This window comes from Gopherus flavomarginatus, chromosome 25 (assembly GCF_025201925.1).
Source record: "Gopherus flavomarginatus isolate rGopFla2 chromosome 25, rGopFla2.mat.asm, whole genome shotgun sequence".
NCBI lineage: Eukaryota > Metazoa > Chordata > Testudines > Testudinidae > Gopherus > Gopherus flavomarginatus.
The window spans coordinates 11,384,606-11,411,724 of NC_066641.1; the positions used below are offsets into that span (position 1 = coordinate 11,384,606).

The window sequence follows — 27,119 nt, forward strand, 5'->3', positions numbered from 1 at the left end:
GTGATTTTACTGTATTATTAATGATGATTAGGGCACCTAGAGCCTTGGATAGAAGTCTTTTTAATTATTTTAAATCTAAATAAAGCAGAACCAGGTGGATTTGAAATTGGCTGGGGATTGTGGGAGTTGTCTCTCCACTCCATTTAGGTCAGATTTTCCAATGAGCTCAGCTCTCATTCAGGCCAGATTTTTCAGAAGCTTGCTGCATGTTGGGTGCTGACCTCTTCTGAAAGTCTGGCCTGCAGTGTCACAGTGCAGCTGCTGAGTACTTTGGAAAACTTTATCACTTATTTAAGTGCTGAGCTCAGCTGAAGATCTGGCCCCAGTTGTGGATTTAAGGAGAATGTTTCTTACCTTTAAAGCCCTCCTCTGCAGCCTAGAGCTAACTGCATGCCAGACAGCTGCTAAGGTCCTGTAGCAAGGCCTTAGGTTTGAGAGCCAGACAATCCTGGATTTTATTCCCCACGCTGCCAGTAAGGCAAGTCAGTTTGCTGCCTTGTGCCTGTATTTACAGGGTGAAACTCCACAACCTGCGTTATGCTGCAGGTCAGACTGGAATTAGATGATCTAATGGTCCCTTTGGGCCTTCAGACTGGCTTTCTTTTTGCAATGCACTAAGGTCTGCAGATCTGACCAGAGCCAGAGGATGTTCTACAACAGATTGGTGGGGGTGGGAGAGAGAAGTGGGTGTATTGTGTTGTGTTGTATTGTATTGGGTTACCTGGTAGTGGGAGTCGGGAGGATAAGCTGCTGTTTAATTTTAATTTTGGCTCTTGTAATTTAAGTCTGGCTGCCTATAGCTTTGGAGAGACAGCCCCCGACCCCTTTTATTTTGTTTGTGTATTAATCTGAATAATTTAAACAAACAATGAAAAAGCCGAATTAATTTTCTCCTGCTTCCCCCTCACAGCTTGCTATGGAATCGTCCAGGTTCCCACCGGACCCTGGTTCTGTCGAAAATGTGAATCTCAAGAGAGAGCCGCCAGGGTGGTGAGTACGAATCACACCTGTCTTTACAGTGAATAGATTATTCTGTTCCCCGTTTACTCCCCAGGAGTGGTCCGGTGGGGTAGGAAGTGGAACTCAGGAGATGTGGGTTCTCATCCCAGCTCTGCTGATAACCTTAGCCAAGTTACTCAAATGTTCTTCCTCCTATTGAAGTGTAATAGGATTTGAGTGCCTAACTCCCTTTGAAATTCCTTGCTTGATTTAAATCAAACCCATCTTGTATAGACAAGGCAAGAATCAATATAACCCTGGTTTAAGAGTGCCCATGCAAACTTTTTCACTGGTTTAACTACATTATTTTAAATCACAGCTTTAGTTAAACTAATGTAGACAAACCCTTGCTATGTATTTTTGCAGCACCTATCACAGTAGGGCCCCCTGTCTCAGCTGGGGATTGTAGGGGTCCTGGCAATACAATTATAGCTGTTTCACAGATGGACACACAGAAGTGAAGTGAGTTGGCAAAGAGCTCACGCTAAGGGCTTGTCTACACTGCAAAGTAGTAAGTGGAAGAGTTAGGAAGAGAACCCATGTCTCCTGGCTTGCAGACCCCAACTCTAACCATTAGATCCCACCCCCTGTTGGAACCGGGACTGCAAACAAGACCTGACTCCCAGACCCCGACCCTTCTCTAACCATTGGTAAATGCTGCTTTTATATACACTGTGGTAAAGAGTATGGAATGTGCCTGAAGGTGGTTTTATCTCACGCAAATAATTTCCTAACAGAGGGTCAGGACAGGAACGGTAATCTGGATTTCATGCCCCTCCTCCCCCTCGCCTGTGCGGAGGGAAGGACATCCTGCTGCGTTAGTTACAATGCAAACAGTGTCTAAGCTGAAATAATATACACACACATGCAAGTCCTCCTCGGGGGGGCCCCTCACCTGTGAACCTGGCGAGGACTGTAATGTTTCCGGAGGAGACTATGCCCCGCAATCTACCTTCAGGATAGCAGGAGAATAATGGCCCTGCAGGTGGTTCTTCTTTTAACTCACCCTTGGTGAAATCTGTTGGACAATGCATAGTGGGCTTCAGTCATGCCATTCATTCATGTGACATTCAGTTCTGGCTCCATAATAACCAGACAGTGATAATCTTATTTCCTAAGAAGAGCACGGGGTGACTGCCTATCTAAAGCTCTTACCTTATGTGTGTTAAACGCCAGCAGTCCTAACAGCAGATGCACAGATGGGTAAATACCTAGAAAGAGTCTAGCCCTTTGATGTAGGAAGCTGTGCATCTGGTGATCAGAGTGAGGGACTGACTCCGCTCTTGTGAGTTCTATGCTGAGCTCTGCTAGCTATTTACTGTGTGGCCTTGTGTACCACAATGCAGTGGATTGGGTAGTATGCTGAGACCTAGAAGACGTGGGTTGTGTTCCTGGCACTGCCAGAGTCTGGTGGCTTTGCTGTGCCCTAGTTTCCTCCTCTTTAAGAGGAAAATTATCTGCCTCTGGGTAGCCTTGGTTGCAAAACGCTGCTGTCGAAGTGCAAGATGTTCTTAGTATCCCGGTGGTAGGATCCATTGGCATCCATATCTCGCTTGCAGTGATTGGCTCTGAGCTGAACTCCATTGAGAAATAACAGCCAGCCTCTGATAAGGTTTTGCACTTACATAGCTCTCGCCATATGAGAATCTCAAAGCACTTTATAAAGATTAAACCTTACCTCCCCTCAAAACATGAATTGGGTGAATATTTATAGCCTCGTTACAAATGGGGGAACTAAAGCACAGGGAAATATATGATTTGCCCAAGGTTTTAAAACCTAGATCTTGTGATTCCATACCCCTACTCTGACCACACTCCCTCGAGCTGGGAAGAGAATCCAGTAGTCCTCACTCCCTGTTCCCCGCTCTAACCATTAGGTTGTACTCCCTGCTCTAGAAGTCCTAACTTCTAGGCCCCCCCGCTCTACCTTTTAGGCTCTGTTCCTTTCACAGAGCTGGAAGGAGAACCCAGGAGGCTAAACTAGAGACCATGTTGGTTGAATGTAAGGAAAAAGTACTGCTAATCCCTACTCAGAACCCCTCCTCAAATTCGCAGGTCCCTAAAGGATGCTGTGGATGTTAGTGTGCTTACAGTAAGCAACTGAAAACCTATTCCACTTTGTAATCAAATTATCTGGGAAGCCCAGTGAGCTGCAATGGCCCGGAGGGCGGCTTTAGCTGTCTTTTAGAAGCAGGGCTATTAAAAGTCTTGTGTGGGATTGTTAACCCTCTTGTTATGATCAGTGCTTTGCTAATCGCATGGTGGGAGAGACACTTTGATCTGAGGGTTGGAGGGGAGAGAGTAGGGGCCTTTTCAAGTGCAAATTTCTTATTACAGGGCTTCAGTTTACTCTGTTCTCTCTGGGCTTTTCTGGGGTTTCCATGCGGATCATGGGAGCAGCTCTCCAGTGCTGTCCCTGGCAATCCCAGCCCAGTCAGCAGCAGTGTGCAATGCATCCATGATTATTCAAATACCAAAGCAATACCCAGTGTCTTTCATTCTTGGGGGTGGGGCTGACTGCTGAGTTCCTGATGGACTCTGCCATTCCCCTCATGTTTCTTATTATTTTTAATATTATTTAGCGCAGGTGAAAGTTGCCTGTTTGACAACTCATGAGACTTCAGTCTCTTATTTATCCAGAGAGCAGGTACAGCATAGTAGGCCAGGAGAGCAGAAGCTGCCCAAACTCTGCCCATGACCAATAATTTCTTAGGCTGTTTTTATATTATATACACATATTAATGTGTATTGCACTAGAGATCAGAGACCAGGGCCCCTGTGATGCTAGCGGCTGCTCAAATACAACTACAAGATGATTACAGAGTAAGGGTCTGATTCTCCATTGTCATGCATCTCCTGCAGTCATTGACACCAGAGCAAAGTGGGTATGAAACATTATCAAACCGGAGTGGTAGGATCTGACGCCCAGTTTGCACTGGTGCAAAGTGCATGGTATTACAGATTCAGGCCCTGGTGCAGCTACCCTGTTGCAAACCCCTCCTGTCGACACAGTTTGCGCTGGTGCAGCATGATTTCCTCTGTTTTGAAATAGGTCTAATCTGCCCTGGGGCATATTGTGTGTGTCCCACCAGCATAAAGCACATCTGCACAGTCGCTAACACCCCATTGTAGAAAAGAGCTCAAGCCTATAGAAGAGGTTACCTCCAGGGGGCAGAGAGGAGTTGGAGCTCCATGGCCCCTTCAACTATAGATGTTTTTGTCGAGAATGCCAAATGGGAGCAATTGTTTGTTGCTAACTGTGATGGTGATTTTTCTAACTCGGGACGCTGTTCCACTGAGGAGTGGAATCTCTAGGGCTTGTTACATACAGATAACCCAAACAAGGACCCCGCCCACATCCACTACCCCCCCCCGCTCATGTTGATGGCCCCCATAACAACAGCTGGTCATAAATTTTCAGTGGAAACATTTTTTTTGACAGAAAATGGCTTTTTCAACAAAATGGACATTTTTGCAAAAAATAAAAATAAAAAAAATCGGTTTTTCACTGAAAAATTTCAGGGTTTGGATTTTTCTTCCCAAACCTGAAAAACTTAAAAGAAAAATGTCAATAAAAATAGAAAATACATTTTGTTTGCCTTTAATTTTTTGGGGGGAGGAAAAAAAAATTTCTCTCCTGCAGCCTCTTTTCGCAAACATTAGTGCGAGAGGTTGGAGGCACAAGTTTGCCAGGATCAAACACGCTCCTGGGAATACACATTTGGGGTAGCATCCACGCCAGTATTGGCCCAGCCACCTTGAAAGCTCATTGTGGGTTGGGGTCGTCCAACCAGGGAGCAGGAAAAATACCATGTGAGCCCTCACCTGTCACAAATAGTCAGATGCAAATAGCCAGTGATACAGAAAAGTGTGGAAAGAATTAATAGTGGGACTCACCATCTGCTGTGAGGTACTGCGTGGATCCTATGTCCAGGGCAGGGTGTGTTAACGAGTCTCCACTTCCATTGTCCCCTCCGGCCATTTTAATTAGTGCAGCCAGGTGTGTGTTCCTGAGCCAGTCTCTTGTCTGCTCCCTCCTGGCCGCTTCGTTTGCTGGAACTGCAGGGGGCTGGCTGGGTTTGGGCAGGTCTTGCCTCCCCTCACAACTGGAGGGCATTTCCTCAGCCCCCTTTGCCTCCAGCAGCCTCCCTGGTCGTGGGGCTCCCTCTCCTGCTTCCGGAGAGGCTGGTGGGGATGGGAAACAGGCCCAGGAAGGACCCGCAGCCTGGTGTGAGGCAGGGAGTTGGTCCTGGGGGGCTGGTGGTGCTGTGAAGAGGGTCCGGGGCTGAGTTGGGACGTGTCTCCTCCCCGGCCCGCCGTGGCCATTTCTCTCAATGAGGCCAGCCCCCCTCACCGCCACACTGCACTATCTCTGGGGCCACTTCCTCACTCTCTGGGCTGCCTGCCCCTTCCCCAGCCAACCCTCGCCCACTGCGGCCCGCTCAGTGACCGGCTGAGGGAAGATGGTGAAAGGTGGACGGGGGGCTCCAGCCATTGGTCAGAAGGAGAGCTGGGGCGGGGCTCCCTTTGGAATTCCGGCCTCTGCATTCTGGTGAGTTCGAATCCTGCAGCCAGGGTGAGCTACAGCAGGGCTGTCCAGAGGATTCAGGGGGCTGGGGGCCTGGGGCCTTTGCTGGCAGGGGGCCCCCGCCACCAAATTGCTGCCGAAGACCCAGCACTTTGGCGGCGGGTCCCGGGGTGGAAGGACCCCCTGCCACGGTCTTCGGGGCACTTCGGCAGTGGGTCCCAGAGCAGAAGGACTCCCCCGCCGCCAAATTGCCACTGAAGACCCGGAGCAGAAGAAGCTCCAAGGGCCTGGGCCCCATGAGAGTTTTCTGGGGTCCCCGAGCGAGTGAAGGACCCCGCTCCAGGGGCTCTGAAAAACTCTCATGGGGGCCCCTGCGGGGCCTGGGGCAAATTATGCCACTTGCCCACCCCTGAGCAGCCCTGAGCTACAGCCCTGGGCAGAAGGCCTGCGCTAGAGTCCTGATGTCCTGATTTTACTGGGACAATCCCAATATTTGAGACTTTTTCCTATATAGGCTCCTATTACCCCTCCGCCCATCTCAATTTTTCACACTTGCTATCTGCAGGGCCGGCGCTTCCATTTAGGTGACCTAGGCGGTCGCCTAGGACACTAGGATTTGGGGGGGCGGCATTTTGCCACCCTCGGTGGCAATTCAGTGGCGGGGGGGTCCTTCCGTGCTCCAGGTCTTTGGCGGCAATTCTGCGGCGGGTCCTTCACTCGCTCCGGGACCAGCCGTCAAAGTGCCCCGAAGACCGGGAGCTGTGGAAGGACCCCCCCGTCGCATAATTGTTGCCAACAACCAGGAGCGCAGAAGGACCCCCGCCTAGGGCACCAAAAAGCCTGGTGCTGCTCCTAGCTATCTGGTCAGCCTAGCCTGCGCAAAGACCGCACACCACTGATAGCCCCAAGCATCCAGAAATAACGAGCCGAACCAAAATCACACAATTGGCTGAAAAATCCTGAGATGATTTTAAAGCCCATTTGGGTTCTTTTGGTTTGCCTGCTGCTTCTTGAGTCCTGGTTTCTCCACAGCCACAAGGGCCAGAAATTTACTTAAAAAAAAGCTGGGAGTTTAATGTAATTCCGTGACCACAGGAGCTGGGATTTTAACATCAAACATTGTGAGACTTGTGATAAATACTCGTGAGTTGGGAATGCTGCTGGATTTTACACTCAAAGCGGTAGCTACTGAGAGCACTTTATGACCAACCCATATTATGTGAAATATCTTCCCTTAAAACCATTACAGGTGTAAAAATTGGTGCCTGGGCCCTGATAAACCATGGACAGAAAAAGGTGCAGGATTTTTTGAATTCATTGTTTCCTGCAGATGCTTTGCCCATCTTTGAGCTGAAACTCAAGCTTCAAGCTCATTTCACACAGTCATTCATAACTCTTGGGCCCAGAACTGTAAAGGCTTTCAGGCATTGCCACTAACTGATTTAAGAGTCTAAATCTTCAAAAGGGATTGAGACACTTAGAAGCTAAAATTGCATTGCCAGTTCATAGGATTTAGGTGTTGCAACACTGACCACAGCAGCGCCTAAATAGCTTTAAAAATCTGTTCCTTGTTCACTACTGACCGAGGCTGGACCAGTGACCTAGAAATGAAAGATGTTGTATCCCCTGAGCTAGCTTCCTTCCACCAAGTGTATTATCACAATGAGGCAAATAGAAAAGTGACCCTGGCTTAGATCCTCAGCTTGTGTGAATCACCATAGTACCACCAAAATCTATGGAGCTATACCAGTGGTTCTCAACCTCTGGGGGTATGCACAGGTCTTCCAGTAAGTACATCAACTCACCTAGATATTTGCCTAGTTTTACAACAAGCTATATAAAAAGCACTAGCAAAGTCAGTACAAACTAAAATTTCATACAGACAATGACTTATTTATACTGCTCTCTGTTACTATACACTGAAATGTAAGTACAATATTTATATTCCAACTGATTTATTTTAGAATTATATGGTAAAAATTAGAAAGTCAGCAATTTTTCAGTACAAGTAGGCTGTGACACTTTTGTATGTTTATGTCTGATTTTGTAAGCAAGTAGTTTTTAAGTGAGGTGAAACTTGGAAATACAGAAATCAGACTCCTGAAAGGAGTACAGTAGTCTGGAAAGGTTGAGAGCCACTGAGCTACACCAATTTATACCGGTTAAGGATCCGGGCTCTTAATCACGCACTGGATCCCTCTGGTGTAAGTGCATCACTCTGGTATTAGAGAGATAAGGTCAGTGTGGTAACATTTTATTAGACCAACTTCTGGTGGAGGAGGGTACAAACTTCTGATCTACACAGAGCGCTTCTTCAGGTTGGGGGCAGGAAGCCGAACAGCTCAGACAGAAGGAAGCAGAGTGACTCAGACACTTTACTTCCTTCCCCAGACCTGAAGAAGAACTCCATGTAGCTCAAAAAGTTCATACCTTCAATCAACAGAAGTTGGTCCAATAAAGTATGTTACCTCCCCCACTTTGCCTCTCTCATGTCCTAGGACCAACACAGCTACAACACTTAAAATACTTTGGGCAGACAGGACATATCTGGCTCTGCTATCAAATAACCTCTTCCCTCCCATTCCCCCCACCCAACACTTCCTCTCAGTGAAGAAAACATCATCCCACATAATCCAGCCATGTGCTAAATGAGAAAATCTCTGTCCCCAATCCCCTACCAGGAATCATACTAACCTCATTGTTTCTGTTTGATTTCAAGAGATGTGAGCTGTGTCCCCACAAAGATGGAGCCCTGAAACGGACCGACAATGGAGGTAAATGCCCCTGCACAGAGTAGCCAGCTTGCTTTCTCATTGCATTGTCTGCTGGGGTGATGGCAGCACCAGTTCCAGATGCAGAGTAGTGGTTAACAACCCAGAAATTACTGCACTCATTGTCCATCTAGGTTGCCAGTGCTGGATGCTGTCTAGGTTGCCAACCAGTGGACAATTCTGAATGCGCCAGAGGAAGGAGTAACATCTCCCCTGTCATACACACATGTACCTCCTAATGTACCTACAAAGGCAACACTATTCTCTGGGGGAAAATCCTTCCTGACCCCCCAACTGATAGTCTGGTTTATGCCCTGAAGCATGGGGATGGCCCTTGTAATTTTCACCTAAGCTAATGTCACTGAAGATGATGCTATTGTTCATATAAATATATAACCTACTAAACTAGTTACTTCAATCATATGCTGTGGCAGTGAGTTACAAAGGTTAATTATGCTGGAGAGAATATCTCCCAGTAGAGATAAGAGGGGAATTGATTCTCTGAGAGAGCTATTCAATCCTTGCACTCTCTGCTGAGACTTCCAGCAAAGGAGTCGGTTTGCGGGGAGGCAGCATGGCCTGGTGGATAAAGAAGAGGTTCTGTTCCTAGTTCTGTCACTGGGTTGCTGGATGACCTTGGGCAAATCACTTCACTTTCCTGTAATTTAGTTTTTCCCCATCTATAAAACAGGGAAAATGATACTTCCTTGGTAAAATGCCTAGAGATCTATGGAGGAATAAGAGCTAGGTATTCTTATCATCATTATGAGTGGCTGTTGGGATGATGGTTCAACTTGGGTACTTGTTCTCAAGGAACTGGACTGAGACCCTGGAACTCATTGCACAGAGACAACTGAAGAGACCTCCGGTGGCAGCAGTTACTAATGAATAGATGTGGAAGGTTGAGATTTTTATCGGTAAATGTCAGTAAATGTTGATTTCACCGTACACAGACAAACTGGTGAAAAAATATTTCCATCGATAATTAAAATGCACAGATAGGCAAAGTAAGAAAAATGCTGCTTGAGAATGTCTTGGAATTTGATTTAAGGATATTTACTTTGTATAGTTTGATGTGATGTTGACAATTTTTGTGTGAACGGTTACTAAGCTTTAAGTCTATGAATCTCAATGCCTAGTGTCATTAAATAATTATTGTCTAACCTCCGCTATTGTCTGACCCCCAAAAAATGTCCCTCCATTATGAAAATTGTAATAGATTACAATTGAAAAGAACTGCTTAAAAATAAACATAAATAGTAGATATTGACGTTATCAAAATATAAAAATTTAATTTTGCCAAGCCTACGAATCACCTAGGCTACATCTGAGCCAGTCAGCTAAACCTGAAAGAGTTCAGTTCTTTTTAAGGTGAAATGTTTTCGTTTTGGATGAGCTGCCCCTTCTGGCTGGAAGGCAAAGCATGGTCCTGACCTGCAAGAAATTTGTGGTTCAGATACAGGAGTTCTCTGGTCTGGAAGGCGTGGGTGTAGGGGATTTGTGTACCTCTGGAACATAGCAGCCCCTGCTGGCTGGCCTTCAGACTGGCAATAGCACAGGCTCCCCCGGAACTTCGCTGCTCTGTTCTCTGGGATGCAGTAGCCTTGAGAAATGCAGGGCTGAGATAGGCAAATGACTAGGCATGGGTGAGGGTGGGAAGAGGGGAAAACCAGCTGTCCAGTCTTCCCACGCAGGCACTTGGCAGGATGGTCAGTGCCTGTCCCAGAACTGACCTGTCCAAAACAAGGGGAAGGTAATGCTGGTCTCAGAGGCAGCTGGTCCAGAGCAGGCTGGATGAGAAATGTCTGCCTCATTGGATGCAGAGCAGGCAGGGTGGGATGGTGCATGCCTCAGATCAGTCAGGGTGGACAGCGCCCACCCTGGTCTTCACAAGCCTCAGAATGAGAGATGAAAGGAAGAAAGGGAGCTGTCCCGCACTGCAAAGTTTCCTTCCCCATTATCAGACATCCCCAGCCTCTTGCTGCCTTGAAGCATGATGGAGTTTGGTCTCAGTGCTCACAGCTTGCAGCCAGCAATGTAATCAGCTCTGCATAGTGACTGTTACTTCTTCAAAGCTGCTTATTTCCCTGCAGTGCTGGTGCGCCTGCCCCTGGGTCACACTGAGGCCATCAGGGAGTTGGATCAAACTGAGAGAGCTTTTCTCTGATGTCTTCCCAGTTTAGGGAAGGAGCTCATGAGGGTCCCTGAGCTGCAGAGAAGAGACCTTAAAGGTGGTGGGACCATTAGGTAGAGCCAGCTACACGATAGATGCCTTGCCTCAGGGCTAAGGACACAACTGCAAAAGCCAAAGTACCACGTTGGGGGATTGTATTGTAATAACATGATAGTCTTCTTCCACCAACAGGAACTAGCAGTGTTATAAGCATGTCACTGGATAGTGTGACAGCCCCACTGCTTACAGGGCGGTAAGATGATCCCGTAACAATGGAGTTTGGGCCCGTCTACATGGGCCAGACCATACTGTGTGCTACCAAGATTCCTCCCAACGTGGTAGATTAGCTAGTAGAGAGGGACCCTAACTGTCTCGCTGTGTTAATGCTGTCCTAGGCAGGGTGGAGATTCTGCTTCTGCATCTGATTCCGTTGAGGATTTGGAACTTATCAAGCTGGAGGTGGGGGGCTGCTGAAATGGAGGGGGACTTTTCCTCCAGACTTGTCCCAGCCACATCTTGTGGAGAGTTGTCCTTCTCCCAGGTGGCTGGTGATTCTGGCTGGTCTGCAACGATCTGGGCTTCAGATCTCGAGTGGGTCATTTGTGGGGAGGAGTGGACATTCTAAACCTGCCCTCCCCAAGAAATCTCTGTCCCTTTAGTTAAAATTTGAAGGTGGTATCTAGCCATCTGTCAGTCTACAGAGGATGGCGCTCTGTTGTTCTTCATGTTCACCGAGGGCGGGACAGGAAGGAATCAGCTTAATCTGAAGCAAGACAGTGTAGGTCAAATGTTAGGAAAACATTTCTAACTCTAAGAATAATGATGCACCAGAACAGGCTACTGAGGGAGGTTGTGGAATTCCGATCATTGGAGGTTTTTAAGAACAGATTGGACAACCTCCTGTTAGAGATGGTCTAGGTATAATTCATTTTGCCTCAAAATGTGGGGATGGAAAAGATGACCTCTTGAGGTCCCTTCCAGTCCTATCTGTCTCTCTTTCTCTCTCCCCATGCACTGATCATCACCATAGGATCTGAGTTCCTAACAAAATTTTCACAATCAAAATCTCAAGGCCAGGATGTGATTTAGTTTAGTTCCCTCCCTTCCAGCCTTCCCTGAACCTTGATTCCATCCCGCTGCCTGTTTGCTGTCCTCGCCATGTCTCTGGCATCTCATGGGGGCCTGCTGTGATCTTCTCTCTCCCGTTTGCCTCCCCAGGCTGGGCCCATGTCGTCTGTGCTCTGTACATCCCTGAGGTGCAGTTCGCCAACGTGCTGACCATGGAGCCGATTGTCCTGCAGTACGTCCCTCACGACCGTTTCAGCAAGGTGAGGCTGCCTGAGGAGGAAGAAGAGTTATTAGAGCTAAAAAATATGGTTGGCACAAGGACAAATGGGGTTAAACTGACCATGAATAAACTTAGGCTGGCAGATAGAAGAAAGATTCTGACAATCAGAGGAGTCCCTGTAGGAGCAGTGGGGAGAGCAAACAACCTAACTAGTTTTAAAATGGAGCTTGATATAGTTATGAACAGGATGATATGACAGCCTGCCAACCCCTGAGCACACCCCGTTGTGGCATGGCGTGGCCCCAGAGCTTAATTCATGCCCAGGCTCAGCGCTGGCGCCTCTAGGCTTGCTGTGTTAGTTATGAAAGTAAAAAAATTACTTGAGCCCTGGCACCTCTTTAATTACAAATTAAGCCCTGCATGCCCTCTCTTCTCTCTTCCTCTTGTCATGCAATGATTTACTAGTAGACTAGAGTACTTAGACCAAGATTCTCTCCCCCCGCCCCCCGCCAGCCCCAGGAGGCTTATTTATTAACTCTTGCACAGAGTACAAACTCCTTAGCTCCTCAAATCCACCCTTCTTCTGGGAGCTAATTCAGACAGGCCTCCTCCCACAGTTTCCACCTGGGCCTGTGTGCACTCAGCCAGGTAGACTTCTAACTCCTGCTAGCATCTCTGTATGCTGCTTTCCATGAGAGCCTCTTTTCTCTAGGCGCACCCTCCCTCAGCTAAGCTCTTACCTTTTTATCAGGTGCAAGGGGGTTAATTATTGACCGGGGGCTGCGCTGGGCTCATTCTCCTTAAAGAAGCCCTTCCTAGGTAGGCTGGGCCCTGCCTCCTTTTAAAGGGGCCAACCACCCTGTGACGTAAGGGCAGACTCTATGATTCAGGAGGTCTCCGTCAGTCCTTTCTCTCTTTACTCCAGATGCCCCCACCTCCATATGGTCTTTGTTGGGCCTTTTCTAATTCCCTGCTTTTCCTGTCCACTTTGGGTTCATTTCCAGGTATTTTATTCCCTTTCAAAAACATATACTAAAGTGAGGTCTCATTAGAATTCTAGAATCACAGGGTTAGAAGGGACCACACGGGTCATCTAATCCAATCCCCTGCCAAGATGCAAGATTTGTTGTGTCTGAAGCATCCCAGGCAGATGGCTATCCAGCCTCCTTTTGAAAACCTCCAGAGAAGGAGCTTCCATGACTTCTTTAGGCAGCCTGTTCCATTATCCTGTGGCTCTTACCATTAGAAGGTGTTTCCTGATGTTTAAATCTGCTCTGCTGTAGTTTGAATCCATTTCCTCTTGTCCCACCCTGTGGCAATTCTTGCAAGTTACCTTGATTTCCCTCCGTTGTCATGGCTCAGCCTCTGACTTGTGCCTTTGCATTCCCATTGCCCTCACCCGGCCCTTGCCCAGAGAACACTTCTCGTTGTGTATGTATGCAATGCCCCATATTGTGGTGTGAACCACTTGTTATTGGGGGGGAGAGAATATGAGAATATGAGTGGGATTAGACTGCATCTGTCCCCCTCATATTATTAGGGGATGTCAGGAGTGGAGCTTCATCTACCTCAAGCATTGCAGGGAGAATGGGGATGGGTCTGCCTTTGTCCCACATGTTATGAGGAATTTGTGGGCTGAAGCTCTCTTTGACTCATGGGTTATGGTGAAACATGTGTGGGGAGGAAGGGGAAGGAGGCTGTTATTGGGATCAGTGGGGCTGAGGCTGAGTGGAATAATGAAAAAGAAACCAGTATCAGTGTCAAAGGAAGGAACTGACACAGCCCAGTGGGGAAGAGTTTGGGAAGATCTTTGCTGCATATGGAGCAGTGTGCATGGGATGGGGAAGGCCTGTCCTTTGGCTGCCCATTGCATGGCCTCCATGGGGCTAGGGGGATGGCTCACAGCCCTCCGTTTCCTTTCCCCAGACTTGCTATATCTGCGAAGAGCAAGGCAGGGAGAGCAAAGCAGCCTCTGGGGCTTGTATGACCTGCAATCGACATGGCTGCCGGCAAGCCTTCCATGTCACCTGGTGAGTCACCGCAGTAACAACCCCCATCCGCTGTTTTCTCTGCCACAGCCTTGAGGCCATGTTAAACAACAGACAGGGCCCCACTCCAAGGGGAACTGGGCAAATAAGACTGGCTTTATATTTGGGGGGGATTCCCCCCACAACTGCCAGAGGTGTAGGGGATTCCCCAGGGTTGTGTGAAATTTCACAAGAAGGAGGCATTCCCAGAGTGGGGCGGTGAGTGATGGGGAATTCCCTAGGACTGGGTGAAATCCAGTGATAGAGAGGCTGCCTCACAACCCAGGGATGCTTTTTCACAAGCACAGGGCCTGAAAGAGCTTAGCCAGAAATATGTGATTTTCCCATCTAGGGTGACCAGATAGCAAGTGTGAAAAATCGGGACTGGGTGGGGGGTAATAGGAAAGCCCCAAATATAGGGACTGTCCCTATGAAATCAGGACATCTGGTCACCCTGGTCCCATCTATCGTGTACCCTCAGAGCCTGTCAATCGCGGGAAGGTTGGAATTCCCTGCCTTGTGCTGGGAACAGCCTGGCTTATGAGATCTCGTCCCTTGGAATAATCACATATTGCTCACTCTAGGCCTCAGCTAAATGCAAAAATTACAAAACGAGGTGGTAGAAAATGTTCAACATTTCCGCTAAAACATTTTGCAAAAATTTTCCCCATCAGCTTAGAGAGAGGTTGAAATGGTTCCAAAGTGTCGAATTTTGGTTAACATTTTCTCCTAACGTTTTTAAAGTCGCCCCACCTCCCCCCATGACAAACCATTTATTGAACAGGCCAGGATGGGAAGCATCCAGCCCTTCACAGAACAAAGCACTCAGCACCTGGCCTGTTGAGGTTTATGCTCTGTCTCCCCCCCGAATCTTGTGTATTTCAGTGCCCAGATGGCGGGCCTCTTGTGTGAAGAGGAAGTCCTGGAAGTCGACAATGTCAAATATTGTGGCTACTGCAAGTATCACTTCAACAAAATGGTGAGTCCCTTTGTTTCGCTGGTAGGTCTTATTCCCGCTTGAAAGGGGAGGCAGCGTCTTGGGGGTTGACCCCGGATCGTCCCGATACCTGGCAGCAGGAGAGGATCTGAGGACATGTAGGCAAGACCGTCAGCCTGTGCCGTGGACGACTCCCTGGTTCTCTTGCTCCGACAGGGCTAGCAGAGCCTGCGAGTGGCTACCCTCCCTGCCCTTTGACCCAAAGCACTTTAAAACTATGGAGCTGGTTCTGGCCCCCTGCTCCTGCCCCTGTAGGGCACACTGGGAGCTCTGAAGGGCTATAAATAAGCCTTAAGGGGCTGTGGGGAAATTCACCAGGTGCAGGAGCAGGGCAGGGCTGGTGTAAACTGTCCATTACTGCTCTGGCCTAGGCGGTGGTGTTGGGACCAGTAGGGGACATGTCAGGGCAGGAGGGAATGTGGTGGTACAGGACTCTTGGTACTAAGGGGGTTCTGAGCTATTGTCCAGACCATATGCCTTGCTGAAGAGATTGCTGGAAGATAGAGCTGCCCTTATTTATGCCTGGAATCTGGGGAGGCCCAAAGATGGCATGAAACCATCCAGGAGACACAGCACAGAATCTGGCCCTATCTATCTATATAGCCCCATCAAAATGCAGCCACTTCTGGGGAGGAGGGTGGCATGCTGCCTGGCATTCAGGATAGATTTGGGGCAAGAGGAACATGGGCTCCTCCTCATTACATCACAAAAGGAATAGGAGGGAGAGGGACCCTTCCCAATTTAGAGACCCCTCTCTCCAACCCTATTGGAAAGGACACCTAATCCCCTGTGCTCTTGGCCCCTCCTTTGTTTGCTGGCTTTTCCCAGTCTCCTTCCCGCTTATCAGGGCTGTCACGTTCAGTGTCTAATATCTCCGGCTTCCTCCCCAAAGTCAAACCAGAGGCCACATTCCTGCTATGTGGGTCCCTTCATCACCCAGGGCAACCATGGTCCTGTATCTACTTTTCCGACACTCTGATAGGTGGCAGGGCTCCCCAGCAGCCACCTCACCAGGGGTCTAAGAACAGAGCCTCCCTCACCCAACGTCTTACTCAAGAGCATTGGCCTTTGCTGGGAAGGAGGCCTGGATGTAGAAGCCAAGTGGGAGGTGGGGGCGGGTCTGGTTTGAGCCTATCTATATATATCTCCCCGTGTGAGCTAAGCAAGAGTTTAGGGTGGTACGAATCAGGTCAGAGTGCCGTTGCTGGCACAATTCACCTCCTCATCGTAGGTAAGCTCCTCTCCTCCTTGCTTACAAAGCTCTCACACCCAGGCTGGGCCTAGCTGCTTCCTCCGCCTCATTGGCCATGTGTAGGGAGACCAGACATCCCATTTTTATAGGGAAAGTCACGTTTTTTGGGACTTTTTCTTATATAGGTGCCTATTACCCCCCACCCCCGTCTCGTTTTTTCACAGTTGCTATCTGCTCACCCTAGCCATGTGGCATACAGGCAGGGCCGGCTTTAAGCCCCGCACCCATTGAGAATTCCTTCCCTGGCTAGAGGCACCTTTTTAATTTTTACTCACCTGGCGGCACTCCGGGTCTTCAGCGGCACTTCGGTGGCGGGTCCTTTGCTTGCTCTGAGTCTTCAGCGGCACTTCGGCGGCGGGTCCTTCAGTGCCGCCGAAGACCTGGAGCGAGTGAAGGACCCACTGCTAAAGTGCCACCAAAGACTCAGAGCACCCCTGGTGAGTGCAAGCACCATATCTTTTTTTACGTGTGTGTGTGTGGTTTGTTTTTTTTTTAAGTCATCCCTGCCGAGGCCCCGTCAAAACTGTTCGAATTGGGTCCCGCACTTCCTAAAGCCGGCCCTGCATACAGGAATTGGATAGTATCCCGAAGGCGGCACGCGAGCTGATTTTCAGTGGCACTCACACTGCCTGGGTCTTGGCCACCGGTCCGTGGGGCTCTGCATTTTGCTTTAATTTTAAATTAAGCTTCTTAAACATTTAAAAAAACCTTATTTACTTTCCATACAACAATAGTTTAGTGGTATATTGTAGACTTATATAAAGAGAACTTCTAAAAATGTTAAAATGTATGACTGGCATACAAAACCTTAAATTAGAGTGAATCAATGAACACTCGGCACACCGCTTCTGAAAGGTTGCCGACTCCTGCTGTAGTGGCACTCAGAGCAGAAGTATGCATGTGCAACTAGGTTTGGCATGTCAGTTGTGTGTACTAAATGCACTTGTTGGGCTCGCCAGATGGTTTCTTCACACCATTATTGTTGTGTAAAGGGCAAAAGGCACAAGAGGAGGGATGTGAAGTGGAGCCACATATAAGAAGCGGAGGGTGGGGGAAGGGCTGTTCATCTAACCAGATGGAGAAGGGAACTAAGGGAAAGCATGTCTCATTAATCCTCTGTCCTCATTCAGCTCGCCCAGGAGGTTGGCAAGCTGTAGATTATCATGCTTGTAATCTTCATTCTAGTGAAAGGGTGAAATGCCTCCATCCTCCCTTCCCAAGACCGGTCCAACATGTGCAGATCCAGCAAAGGGCCATGTGCCACTGTCTTAGGCCATGTCGACGCTACGAGTGTTACAGTGGCACAGCTGCAGCTATGCCATTGTAGAGCTGTAGTGTAAGATGCTTTTACATCGACAAAAGGGGGTTTTCTGTCCCCGTCATAATCCACCTCCCTGAGCTGTGGTAGGTAGGACGAGGGAAGAATTCTTCTGTTGACCTAGCCATGCCTACACTGGGGATTGCCTCGGCTTAACTACAGCATTCAAGGGTGTGAATTTTTCATACCCGTGAGTAGGGTGACCAGATGGTATGAAGAAAATATTGGGACACATTGGGGAGAAAGTGGGGGTGAGTCCCATGGGCGAAGCAAAAAAAAAAAGCAGGAGTGCGAAATATCGGGACAAATTGCGTCCTGAGAGAACATGGGTCAGGAGGCGGGACAAACGCCTAAATATCAGGACGTCTGGTCACTCTGCCCTTGAGCGACACAGCTAGGTCGATATACATTTTAAGCGTAGCCGAGACCTTAGTCATGATTTTGCTGTAGTGCTGAAGCTTTGGCCCTAAACTCACCGTTGGTTCTTTGTTTTTTGTCTATTCTCCATCTCCTCCCCCCCACCCCCACCCTGCTTATCTCAGAAGACATTGCGTCACTCTGGAGGCAGCTCCTTCATCGCTGGGAGAAGAAGCCGGTCTGTGTCACCCGCTCAGGAGAAGCCTGTCTCCCACCATGAGAGGCCAAAGAAGGTAATGTCCCCCTGGGTATTCGACTGTGCATTGAGAGAGCAAGGACTTGATCATATGGGGTGAAAGAGGGGAGAAGAGGGTGTGGAGGACACCGGTATCCTGTCTGATGTATCATTGCCATCCAAAGGTGTTCACAGCTGGAGATTTGCCTGTTGGGCTGCATTTTCAAATTGTACTCTAGAAATACCTGCTAAATTTGGAAGCATAGCCATGGTGCATGTGAAACGCTGCACATACAAAGAGAACACGTGCCAGCAGAAGTGCCCATGTAACATGCTTCCCCTCCCTTCCTAGCGGCTGCTACATATGGAGGACAACAGTCTACTGCTGCCGCCCGCTAGCAGAGTTACTCCTTTAGCTCAAGTGGGAAGAGTCTGTGTTGTGGTGCTGAAAAGCAGTGGGTTCAAATGCAGCTGGTGACTTATGCTCGAGGTTGTTATGCTCACAGACTTTGGAGGCTTGGCTTTCAAGAACCAAGAGGTTATGGGTCATAGAACTTTGGCTTAGTTGTTAATTGTAAACAATAAAATAATTCATAATAACAAGGAAGGTGCTTAATTAGTCAGATTAAGCACAGTCACATGGATCCTGCCCTGCAGTGCAAAACTAACCAAGGAAATATCTCATTTTGGTTAAATGATTATTCTGAAGAATGTGACACTCCGTGTCTGTCTGGAATGATAGTTATTTAAATGAGTAAGATGTGCTCACCGAAATCACAACAGTATTATGTGTTAATGAGAGAGACAGAGATGTGCTCTCCTATTGTCCACATTGATGTCTTCTGAGACTTTATGGATCAAATTCTGCTCTCAGTTATCCTGGTGTAAATCTGGAGTGACTCTGTTGAAGTCATTCAGCTTTATACCCGTGGAACGGAGAGCAGAATTTAGCTCATTACACAAATGCAGCTGATGGTGCCAGGCAAACTGTAGCAGGAACTCCTAAGGTCTTGCCATGGGTGGTGTCTGGGGATATCTGGCTTGCTAGCTTTTATTTTGTCTTGTTTTAATACTGCAGACCTCCCTAAATAAATAAAGCAATTCAAATCCAGCACAAGCTGGTAATAACCAAACTCCAGAACTCCCTGATGGCTTGCTGGGTGATTTCTATGGAATGAGTTGAGTGGGTCTTAGCCCAGTTCCCAGTGGGCAGGCATGTCCACCTTAGAAAAGCAACATGGCTGCAGTGAACACGCCAGCTGACTTCCTTCTTGATAACCCCTGCCGAGAGGGGCTGAGCGGGTCATGAAGATTCATCTCCCCTCTCTTCCCTATTGAGGGGTCTCTCCAGATATGGGTTGAGACACACCAGCCAGTACGTGCAAGCACCGTGCCATACCTGATCTGTAGTCGAACAGGGGAGATGTCAGTTTCCAGGGATGCTTGTATAAATTCGCATGCACCCAATTGCTGACTCTTAATGGGCAAATTTCCTGGTGTAGACAAAGCTGAGATGCACTGGGATATATTTACTCCTCTTATAAGTTGCAGCTGCTGGGAAGGAGGGAGAGAGAAAGAGCCTCTGTTTCATGGATAGAGAGAGCTGGAGCTTGGCACAGGGTAAACAGCTGTAATGGAACGTGCTATTTTTAGCCAGGACCAGCCAGAGGGGTGGGGGGAGGGGGACAGGATCAGTGTGATTGACAGGAGCTTTGGAGATCCCAGCTGGAATTATAACTGATTGATGCTGCAAAGGTCAGGGACTGTAAGACGGTTCCTGTATTTACATAGACTTTGGCAGCAGGGGTGGAAGGGGCGGGTTCATTGTCATGTGCGTGGCAGGTAGGAGCTTAGGTGGTGCCAGTCTCCAGGCTGAGGCTTGAAAACAGGTTGGCACCAGAGGGGACGCCAAAGCAGGAGGAATGTATGTTTGTTTACAGGCATTTCTGCAGCGCTTGCTGCTTTTGTCACGTCTCGGTGCCTCACAAACATGGATGGACTCAGCTCCACAATTCCCTCCAGCCCGGGGGGGATCATTGCTGTGTTTGTACAGCCCCTAGCATAGTAAGGCACTGGTCCATGATTCCTAGAGCACTACTGCCATGCAAATAAATAATCATAATCATAATCATTCCCCTAATACAGATTGTGCGGGTACCATAACCATTTAAAGAGTGTTTAATGCGCTAGTTCAGAACTGTTACTCCCCAAACCTTTCCACAGTAAACGTCTAGTGGCTAGATCAGGGGACTGGCTCTCAGGAGTCCTGGGTTCTATGCCTGCTTTTACAGATGACCTTGAGCAAGGTCACTTTCCCCTTACTTCTTAACCATTTGTAATACAGGCATTGCAAGACCGAGCTGTCTCCCAGGGAGCATTGTGAAATGATTCATGTTTGCAGAGCTCTCTGAGAGCCTGGATGAAAGGGATCTGGGTGTTATTAGGGTTATACCTTACTATACTGATAAAGGCCTTCAGCTGTCCTGCCCTCCCCTCTGGCCTTCAGGAGAGGATTTGAAGCCTTGGTAGACCTTGGGTTCATCCTTTATTGCTAATTATCTGTCTAGCACAGGGTTTTATACTGCTGCCCCTCACTCTAGTATCTGAGTATCTTCCATGTAAAATCGATAGCAATAGCAAAATCCCTAGTAGACGTTATATTGCTATGGAGTTTGTACCCATGGCAGCCAGTGATATGGAGCCTTAATTCCATTACACACTTTTTAGTTAGTAGGGAGGCCCTGGACAGGAAGGACTCAAATGAAAAGCCCCAGTCAGATTTAGGAGAAGGGTTTCCCCTTGTTTGCATCAGCCCTTGTCACATTGCCAACCCACGCTTGCTCCAAGCCCCGAGGAAGTCATGTCGCAACACGTTACATCACAGCGCTACGACACATCCTCATTTTGTGGTCATGCTGCTTTGGGGTGCCCCAGAAAAATGTGAGACTCTTGCTGTCCTGTGAATGTGTGATGGACTCATGGAAATCAGCACTGACCCACATGCTGGACATAGCTTAGGGCTGGAACTAGCTAGATTACCTTAGCCGCACGGGTTCGACTCAGCTGTGCCTGGTGTAATTTCTCTGGAGTCAGTAGTCTTCAACAAAATTACACAAGAGGTGGATCTTGACCACTGAGTACTAGGGGCAGCTCTCATAGATGAGATCCTAAAAGGAGGGGATCCTGTCAGCTATTGCATAGTCATTATGGGCCACACGGCACATTTCAGAGTAAATGGGATTTGCTGGGCAAAATCTTCCTTCCTTTTTCTCCACTTTCCCCTGCTGTGCCTTCCATCCCAGAGATGGCTGCATTTCAGCAGAGCTGTATGTGCATAGGACCATATGCCAAGATCCTTATGTAGGCCTGAAAGCTGCAGGTGCTTCCTGTTATGTGCTTAATCCCATTGATTTGTAGGGGACTCTTCACTGCCCAGCAGCAATTGTTTGTAACGTTAGAATCATGACTTTTTACCTGGTCTTTACTGAAGCAAAGCTCTGACTGAAGTGGAGAGGTCGAAACAGAGTAGAGAGAGATTAAGGAGCTCAGGATTTAGCCCGCTGAATTTGTTAGGGGTTGTGTCTGGGCTTTGCTAAATAAGGGCTCATAGTTTGTAAGGTGCGTTCACGACACTGGAAAGAACCCCCCCCCCCTCCGGCACCTGAGTTTCAGAGCCCGAGTCAATTTACTTGGGCTCACAGGGCTTGGGCCATGGGACTGAAACTAGTAGTATAGACGTTCCCACTTGGGAGCTGGGGCTCTGGCCCAAGTGGCAATGTCTACACTGCTATTTTTAGCCCAACAGCCTGACCTCCATAAGCCTGAGTCCATTGGCACAGGCTTTGAGACTCAGTGCCATGGGTTTCTCTTTGCCATATAGACATACCCTTTGGGACAATAGACGCTGATGGTGTGGCCCTGCTAGCCTGTGTGCCTGTCCCTCTCAGGAACCTCCAAGCGCTCACGGATTCAGCAACCCAAACATTTCCTTTCTCTTGTGCTGTTCCAAAAATGGGTTGCTCTTGTTTTAAGGCAGTTTGGGTTTTTTCTCCAACCACACCCAGGGCCTTAGCAAAAGCACCACCATTTATTTCTTTGCCTTGGCATTTCGAAAGCACATGCTCATGGCTTAACCCTTCCAGAGTTTGTTTTCATTTTTTTAAAACAATGCTAAGTGATGAGAAAATGCTGGATGACATCCGGATGTTGAATGAGGTACAGACGCCCGCACCCCGTCTCCCGTACGTCGGCTGTGAAACTTTAAAAAACAGCCATGCTCTGTATGCTGAAGTTTTCTATGCTCCTGAAGTTCCCAGGAATGGATGGAAACAGAGACTGCTTCCTCTATGAAGTGGTGGGCATTCTAAAAAATATATATAACAGGCCAGATCCTCAGCCACTATGGTTATTATTATTCATATTGCAGTTCTATCTAGTTGTCATAACCCAGGTCAAGGCCCCATTGTGCTGGGTATTCTGCATCCATATATTAAGAATCAGTCCCTGCCCCCAAAGAGTTTATCGTCTAAATATAGGAAGGAAATGACTTGCCCGAAGTCACATAGCAGCTCAGTGTTAAAAGCTGGGAATAGAGCTCCCTTCCGAGTTGTAAAACAATGGTTTAACCACTAGACCACACTGCTTATCTATAGGGGTTTATACCAGCTAAGGATCTAGTCCAGTATATCTAGGTCCCAGCATGTGTTAGAAAGGGGGGAGGCAGTGAGATCTCACATCCAAACCCCTTTATGTTTGGTGGACGTGTTAGTGTTCCGATCTGTACCAGCACCAAATCTGCCAGGGATCGTTTTGTTTCCACGTTGGATCCAAAGAGGGGAGCAGCCTTCTTTCTTCCTCTTAATGCAGCCAAATACTTGTGAGATCAGCATCCGGGATATTTTTGGTACGGTCAGATCCAAGCCTACTTCAGCCTCAAACCCAGCACCCCGAGCCCTGATCCAGATCCCAGGCTGAATGACCCTTTTGGCCTTTCATTAGGGGGCACTGTCTGGTCCACCCCTCCCAGCAAATTCTTTGGAGCAAATAAATAGAGCAGCAACAATTTAAGAGCAGATGCTGCTATCATGCTGCCTCTGAGTGAAATCCAGGGGGTAACCTGCTCACCTGACCCATCTGGGTGCTCTCACCCATGGATAAACAGCTAACCGGAGCCATCTGGGTTGACTTATACCCTATGCACTCACTGGGTTAGCTTCCCTTCTCTCTGACACTGGTATAACTCAGAAGGAAACCCACTGCAATGAACAGGGTGACACTGGTGGAAGATTTCAGAGTAGCAGCCGTGTTAGTCTGTATCCGCAAAAAGAACAGGAGGACTTGTGGCATCTTAGAGACTAACAAATGTATTTCGTGGAGTACACAAGTCCTCCTGTTCTTTTTACTGGTGGAAGAGAGAGCAGGATGAGGCTGTAGTTTTCACTGGGGCAACATTTTAAACTCCTCCTTCCTTGCTCTGCCTTCTTCCCGCTGCTGCACCCATATCCTGGCCTCCTTGATTTCTGGATTATTAGAGAGTAAAAACCAGAGACCGCTCGCCTCTTCCAAACTAAGATCCCAACCCCCCTGGGAGCCTCTTCTTCCTTCCCCCATTCCAAGCTGCTTTTCATGGTCGGCTTGCTCGTGCCCACAGCAGATTAGGAGTGGGGCTCAGAGCAGGGAGTGGAGTGTGTGGATTGGAGGGGGGAGGGAATAAACGCCCCAGAGAAACCCTTTTTGGCAGCCAAAGGATCTTGTTTCACTCCGCCTGCCGTTTGAGAGCTACAAGTTGGATTGTGTGTCTCAGTCCCGCCCCGCTATGCGAGCTCAGTTCCCCCCCTCCTTCCCCAGTCAAGTCTCTGAGCTGCTCCATGCCTAGATGCCAATCCCCAGCTGTTAAATCCTGCCTGGGGAGAATGTGTTGTTCATGAAGTTGGTTGCTTTGGGGGAGGTCCATGTTCGCCCCAGAGCCCTGCAGGGAGCGTGCAGTGCCTGGAAGGTAGGGGGGTACTTTGTTTTTCGAGGCAAGGTGTGTGTGTATGGTGTGTGTGGTGGGGTGTTCATATATATGCCTCCCCCCCCTTCTCCAGTGAAGCCGCTTTCTGCCAGCCTCAACTTCTGCCCCCTCCACTGCAAGTTCCCCAGGCAGGCAGGAACCACTGGCAGCGATTCGGCAGGGCTGCACACCAAGATTCCTGGAAAGCAGATTTGCAAAAGGGGGTTCTGTGTGGAGGGGAAGGGGAAGCGGGTGCTGGGCACCGAAGGACATGGGTTGGCAAGCAGAGCAGGCTACGGCTGTGCCCTTCCTCGCTCGCTCCCCTCCAGGTGGCTCTTGCAGGAAGCATTCAGAGCAGTAGTGATCCGTGTCCCCTCCCTTTCCCCAGAGCGAACGGACACATTTAAATGCCTGGGCCGAGCGCTGGGGAGATGGCACGGGATGGGGCTGCTGCCTGCCAAGCTGGGCGTGGGCGGCACAATGGAGCAAGGTGGAGACAGGGCAGGGCTGCAGGATCTGGGAGCTGCCAGCTGGCTCTGCGTGAGCATGCCTGCAGGTAACAGGGTAGCTTGTCGGGGGTCTGTCAGCACCACTAAAATACCCATGAATAACTAGGGACCTGGGCCCCTGGGTGGCTGGGTAACCCGATCTCTCTGGGTGCCAGGGCCCTGGGTGGCTGGGTAACCCGACCCCTCTGGGTGCTAGTGCCCCTGGGTGGCTGGGAAACCAGACCCTCTGGGTGCCAGGGCCCTGGGTGGCCGGGAAACTAGACCCCTCTGGGTGCTAGACCCCTCTGGGTGGCCAGGTAACCAGACCCCTCTGGGTGCCAGTGCCCCTGGCTATCCAGGTAACCCGACTCCTCTAGGTGCCAAGGCCCCTGGGTGGTTGGGTAATCTGACCCCTCTGGGTGCCAGTGCCCTTGGGTGGCCGGGAAACCAGACCCCTCTAGGTGCCAAGGCCCCTGGGTGGTTGGGTAATCTGACCCTCTCTAGGTGCCAGGGCCCTTGGGTGGCTGAGTAATCTGACCCCTCTTGGTGCCAAGGCCCCTGGGTGGCCAGGTAACCTGACCCCTCGGTGTCAGAGCCCCAGGTAGTAGCCGGGTAACCTGACCTACTAAAGTATCAGGAAATAACCTGACTTGTCCATTTCCTGGGGTGTCACTAAGGGACTCAGAGCAATCAGGCATCCTGAAACTTGCAAAGTGGAAGCGCAGGGGTTTGAGACCCAGAAAACATGAGCTGAGATTCCACCAGGTCGTTTTGGCCTTCTGATCAACCAAGAGGGGAGTGAGTGAGTGACCCGCAGAAGCCTGAAAAGTAGAAGTGTTTCCTAACTGAGCGGGGGAGGAGAAGGAGGTGGCTGTGGGCATGGCCCGGAGCTCTTTGTGTTGGCTTGGAGCAGAACTGCAATTCCACTTCTGGTCTCCTTGCAACACTCTGGTTTTAACGCAGGAAGTGGCTGCTGGGTAAGTTTAAGCAGGGTTCAAAGTCTGGCCTCTGCAGAGCAGATTTTCCAGAGTTCAGAGCCAGATTCCCAACTGCTCAGCACCTGCATTTGGGGCCATCTTTTCAAAAGAGCTGAGCATCCAGTGTGCTGAGCTCTTTGGAAAAGCCAGGGCTGCCCTGGGGGGTGGGGGGCGAGTGGGGCAATTTGCCCCAGGTCCCACAGGGGCCCTGCAAGCCCTGGCCCTGGCTTCAGTTGCTCCGGGTCTTTGGTGGCATTTCGGTGGCAGGGGGCCCTTCAGTGCTGCCGAAGATGCACAGCGACTGAAGGGCCCCCCGCCGCCGAAATGCTGCTGAAGACCCAGGCCGCCGCCGGGTGAGTACAAGCGCCGCTGCTCCCCCGCTTTGCCCCAGGCCCCCTGAATCCTCTGGGCAGCCCTGGGAAAAGCAGGCCACTTATTTTAGGTGCCTAAATTGGAGTTGAGCTCTTTGGCAAATGTGGTCCCAGTGCTGAGTGCTTGCCATGTGCGTGTGCGTATATATATACACGTTCCTAGATGCAGCCAGATGCACTGCCCAGTTATTTGTCATAACCTCTATAGTGCTGACAACTGAAGGAGATTCTCCAGGACTTCAGATAGGAGAGACCTGTGGTTTTGGAGCAGGAAGTTCTGAGATCTGTCACAACTGCTACTATGTTAGCTCTGGCTTGTGCAATACTTGCCATGACCTATGGGATAAATTCATGACAATGCTGTCTCGTGAAGCATTTGCATCGTCACATTGTAACGCTGCACCGCAGTGTCTGAAATAAATTTGGGATTTGTCACAGGACATGACCTATGGCAGTCATGGAGTTTCAGGAGCCGCTTTGGTGCAGCTATGTGGTAAAATGCTTCTTACTCATGCATCTGACTCCCTGCCCTCTGGACCCCACCTCTGGACCAACACTAGCTTCATTTTCTGCAGGTGTCATGAGTGGTGCGGGGAGGTGAGGGCTGGAGACTGGAAGTCAGAATGCCTGGGTTCTTTACCTACCTTCCGGTGAGATCTAAGGCAAAGTCACCTTGCTGCTCTTTGCCTCAGTTTCCCCATGTGTAAAATGGAGATATACTGAACCATTCTTGTCAAGCACATTGAAAACTTCTTCTGTAAGCCACTAAACGAGTGCTTATTTTTCTTATCAGAGAAATTGAGTAGGAGTCACAACTCTTTCATTCCAGTCCTAGCTCTGCCACTGATGCATAACATGACCTTGGGCAAGTCACTTACCCTCCCCGTGCCTCAGTTTCCCCATCTGTAAAGTGAGTGTAACATCTGTGTATCCTGCATGGATGGTTGTGAGGCTTAATTGATTAATTAATGTTTGCAATTTTACTAGACAGAGCATTCAAAAAGCATGAATCAGGCGTTGAAAAAATCATGAGATTGGCTAAAAACCATGAGATTTTAATATAATAGATTTTTTTTTTTTAATTTGCCTTCTGGTTTTTGAGTCTTTAAGGGTTACATTGGCAAGCATTTTTTGGTAATCACGAGAGGTGGAAATGTTTGTTTGTTTTTAAGTGAATGCTGAGATTCTTACATAATCCCTTGCTTCCAGGAGCTGGGGCTTTAAGACAACATAACTATCAGGAGAGTTGGCAGCACTGCACTCAGGCTTCAAACCATTGGCTGAGGTGTTTGTAAAGTGCAAGGCAGTCCCTGGATCACCACAAACACCCAGTGGCGTTGCCGAGC

The 27,119-nt window shown here is 49.0% G+C and overlaps 1 protein-coding gene across 4 annotated transcripts in view; it reads left to right on the plus strand.

Annotated features, from left to right (window-relative positions):
* The window catches only part of MLLT6 (MLLT6, PHD finger containing), a 72,787-nt gene that overhangs the window by 4,507 nt on the left and 41,161 nt on the right, over positions 1-27,119 (plus strand). For 2 of the 4 annotated variants that reach the window (XM_050935271.1, XM_050935273.1), the window contains exons 2-7: positions 911-990; positions 8,247-8,301; positions 11,690-11,799; positions 13,686-13,789; positions 14,672-14,765; positions 17,896-18,003. In XM_050935271.1, the coding sequence (XP_050791228.1) occupies positions 911-990; positions 8,247-8,301; positions 11,690-11,799; positions 13,686-13,789; positions 14,672-14,765; positions 17,896-18,003 (551 nt within the window). Of the gene's footprint in view, positions 1-910; positions 991-8,246; positions 8,302-11,689; positions 11,800-13,685; positions 13,790-14,671; positions 14,766-17,895; positions 18,004-23,811; positions 23,941-27,119 lie in introns of those variants that run through there. The other 2 variants (XM_050935272.1, XM_050935275.1) reach the window with 2 other exon arrangements.